Source organism: Orbicella faveolata, unplaced genomic scaffold, assembly GCF_042242905.1.
Source record: "Orbicella faveolata isolate gen_17 unplaced genomic scaffold, um_ofav_v1 contig_3, whole genome shotgun sequence".
Taxonomy (NCBI): domain Eukaryota; kingdom Metazoa; phylum Cnidaria; class Anthozoa; order Scleractinia; family Merulinidae; genus Orbicella; species Orbicella faveolata.
This window is the reverse complement of record NW_028301558.1, coordinates 10,105,843-10,110,000: the sequence shown is the minus strand read 5'-3', so window position 1 is coordinate 10,110,000 and position 4,158 is coordinate 10,105,843. Positions and strand designations below refer to the sequence as shown.

The following is a 4,158-nucleotide window of genomic DNA, read 5'->3' as shown; positions in this document are numbered from 1 at the left end:
CTCCCAGCATTTCCTTTCCCACCCCCCCTACTTTTTTTTGGGCCATTTCTCCCTCCTCTCTATTCTACTCCTCCCCCTTCTATGTCCAATGCCTCTGTTTACTGAATTAAATCCTGAATCTGTGGGTAAATGGGTTATAAGCATGACTATATGATTGTGATCTTGTGAACATTGTGCTGCATTTCTTACAGTGCCTCAAATTCTCTGCCCAGGATTATAAATAAGCACTCTGTTTTGCTGCTTTTAGCCAGTTTGCACAAAGGTCCGGAGAGGGGAGGTGTAACTTTTCATTGACAAGCAAGTCATCTGTTATTAGTGTAATGTATCTATTTAGGATAAATACTGATAGTCACTTATAACATGCTTTGAGGCTGCTAGAATGCAGAAATCAGCATACATGTGTAAACTATGCAATATTATTAGTATGAGGAAGTTCAAAACTGTATAGGTTTGCGTTAAGTTTACACTGAGAAAGAACTACTTCTTCTATACCCACAAACTTACCACCAAACCCACGTTGATTTAGTTCCTCTCCTCTAATTATCACTGGGACAATTCCAAGCTCATCACCAACTTTAGTTATTTCCTGACAAAAATAGATAAACATTATAAACTAATAAATAAATAGTATTTATGGTTGACATAACATTTGTTCTATTAATTTGCCCGTGGAAGAGTGGTGAAACTTTACTGACATTAAAGTTTTAAAAACATGATAGCTATAACTACTGAATCAAAATGTGAAATAAATAATTATCAAAATAAATTAATAATTAAAACTATTAACATTAATTATTAGTCAGCATTTATTTTTTGTTGGTTGGCTAGTACTACTTTGCCTCACCTATCATTATATATCTCAATATATAATATATACAATGTAATATATAATATTTAGAAAACAGTCCTAAGAAAACACACATGCTGATTGGTTAAAATTCGTGTTTCTATAACTTGATGGAAACACAGAACTAGCATGAGCTGTTGACGTAATGATTGCTCGAGCAAAGAGAATTTACACTTTGATAATCAAAGTTAACAAGTTGTTTTCCTTTTTTTCCTCACAGTGTTTTCTAAAAGAAATAGAAAACATGCTCTCCGTGTTTCTATCGAGTTATAGAAATACTCGTGAAAGTTTGGGAGAATTTGAAAAAGCTGTGGAAACACTGGCCTGTGCCTCATGTTCCCACAGCAATTTTCTCATTCTCCCAAACTTCCACTCGTGTTAATTCTATAACTGGATAGAAACACGGTACATGTTTTCTATTTCTTAAATAATATATAATATATAATACATAATACAAAATACATAATACATAATTATACATAATATATAATATACATAATATATAATAAATTCCAACCATATTTTTTGTATTCACCTGAACAAAGGCACTCGTGTGCATATCTTGGCATGGCATATCTACCAATCGGGCACTGAGACGGATGCTTTCTGCAACTGCACTCATACATTCCACATCTTCACTTGTAATTGGTGAGTCATTTTTTCCAACAAGAACAAACTCAATCGTTACTGTTTTGGGCATCAGTTTAGCCTTCGAAGACTTTCTAGAAAAAGTTGGGAAAGCCCTAGCAATGGCACATGCTGAGGCAAAAGCATCACTCCTTTCACAGACAACCTACAAAGATAAGACCATTAGGTAAAGAACAATAAAATCATTGTGTTAATTAAAAGTCATTTGAACAGTGCCATTTAATTAAGAAACAATTAATAATGCCATTAAACTGTTAGGCTCAATACAGTAGTTAAGTTTGAACATAGGGGCTGCTTACATGATACTGGAATGACTTTGATTCTGGAACAAGTTCATTCCATCCCTATATAGTTCTCTGTATCTCTTTACATGGTTCCAAGTTGAAATTTCATTTCCTTACAAGTCATTCTGGTTTTTTTCAATCCAAATAAAATTCTCATTCTGGTATGAAATTTCAATCTGTCATCATGTAAAGTGAAAATGAACTTCGTTCTGAAATGAAAATTGCAAACCGTGTAGTATGGGGTGGTGCATGTGTATTGTTTTTAAGATGGTGGAGAGAGAAGGTCAGGAAGTTATTTTTAACTGAAAGGGATTGTGCCATGTGAATGCAGTGCAAGCTTCATTCTGGAACGAAACTCATTCTAGAATGACAGTCACTCCAGAATCATGTGAAGCCAAGGCTGGTCAACCTCCATTAACCTATTGTACAAAATTTCAGGTTTCATGGTACATGTAGGAATTCAAAAAAAAAAAGAGAAATGCAATTTTATGAATCAGGGCACAATATGGGATTAGTCACCTTGTTCACGGGCAAAAATCCTTGATATGGAATGTATAAGAAGTACACCCTACCATGACATAAAATCTAAGAAAAAAAAATATTAATCACTGCTGAGAGAATCTACTCACCACAATGCAAGCATCACCACCAGGAAGATGGCTACACACAAGCTTGTGTAGGAAATGAGGATGTGAAGGGGAGTTATGCCGACTTGCTGCAACAGGCAGGGCACCGATAATGACTTGATTCAACCACACTGGATATGCGTCAGAACCAGTCATGGTGTGAAGCACAAGATTAAATGTCTGGGAGAAATCAGACAACTTTATGATAAGTGTGCAATTATAATAAGTCAATTATTAATCTAAAAGGCATGGTGGCTTAATGGTTTGAACAGTGGATTCTGCACTGAGGCATCGACGGGACACGGCAATGAACTAGCATCCCATCTGGGGAGGAGGGCATCGGGAGAAACAGTCAGTCCTATTAGCTTCATTCCATAGAAAATAGGATAAACTCCAGTAGCATGGGCTGGCTAGCTTGAACTACACTTTACCTTATAATTGGAAAGATCGTGACCTAGGTAACTATAGCCTCTTTAACTAACTGCAAGAGATATATGGCTCTGCTTGGAGATACTCAGAAGATTACAGTATGGCTCACTCAAAGGACCTGCCCAAAAATTGGTTTTCCTTTGCACCCTGCTGGTACTTGTAGTGCGTGAAAAGCGATGAGGGAAAAAATGATGTCTGTGAAGCATTCAAAGTAACTGACAGACAATTTATGTCATAAGTGAATTTATGAATAAATCTACATTGTTGCAAGTAAACATGACACAAGACAGTGGCGGATCTAGGGGAGGGGCCCGGGGGGCCCGCCCCCCCTTATTTTGGGTGAAAAAAGAAGAAATGACTGAAGGAAGAAAGGCCGGCAGGGCAAGTAAAACAAAACTGCCCCCCCCCCCCCGCTCCTCCTTAACTCAAAGCCTAGATCCGCCACCGCAAGAATTTTGTTATAATGCTTTTCACAAGGACAAAAGACGTATTTTCTGCAAGCTGTTTTGAATTAATAAAACCATATGAAGTGTTATTAAAAACTTTGACAAAAAATTAAAATGGAGCATTTTATTACTCTATTTTAAACTGATTGTGATCGAAGGTTGTGAAAAGCACGTAGACTGTACTGTTTGGAAAGGTCTGACTTCTGCAGCAGATAAAATTTAAAAGGACAATAATATCTGTAACAATAGTGCATGTAATCTTGCAAGCTTATATATCTCGGGCGATTTACAGTTGCATAATAAAAGAGAGTTGTGGGCAAATCTGAACTGATCTATAAATAAAGGTAAACTTAAGCTTATTCAAAAATTAAAATTGAAAATTGAATTGTGCTTATCAAATTATGAACTTCAGTTAATAACAATAGAAAATTACTTCGTACCTCAGAGTCGACTCTTCGCGACAGTTTTTCTGCAAAATGATCAAATGACACAGCTTGAATGTGCCGTGGTTGTCCAATAATCAAACATCCTTGGACTTGAGGATCAAATGAAGTTTTCGTCGCGGAAAAAACAAGAGTAGTTTCCGCCATTTTGAGATCGTCCTTGATAGGGAGAAAATGCCCGCTGAGACACAATCCTCGTAACGCAGGCCCAACTCAGGTCAGCTCAGCCGCTTCAGTCACGAATCGAGAATGGGAATATTGTCACTTGTTCAATGAAGGAAATCGAAAATTTCAAGAGAAATAGTTTGGAATGGTTAAAAATGCAACATTAAAATTCAGAAATTAGTTCTTTTGTCCGACCTTCTCTAACCCGCAAAATCACGAATCCCGCGCGCAAGTTCCCGTGAGTGGTCAGCGGTATTAAAAAAGCCCGCG

At 36.9% G+C, this 4,158-nt stretch overlaps 1 protein-coding gene across 1 annotated transcript in view; it reads right to left on the bottom strand.

Moving 5' to 3' along the window:
- LOC110065893 (putative aminopeptidase NPEPL1) overlaps window positions 1–4,156 on the bottom strand; it is a 10,464-nt gene extending 6,308 nt beyond the window's left edge. Inside the window, exons 1-4 of the mRNA XM_020773065.2 lie at window positions 3,721–4,156; window positions 2,409–2,585; window positions 1,383–1,640; window positions 505–586 (exon numbers count right to left, since the gene is read on the bottom strand). Of these exons, the coding sequence (XP_020628724.2) occupies window positions 505–586; window positions 1,383–1,640; window positions 2,409–2,585; window positions 3,721–3,870 (667 nt within the window). The 5' untranslated portion in view covers window positions 3,871–4,156. The remainder of the gene's footprint in view (window positions 1–504; window positions 587–1,382; window positions 1,641–2,408; window positions 2,586–3,720) is intronic.
- Between the last annotated feature and the right edge of the window lie 2 nt (window positions 4,157–4,158).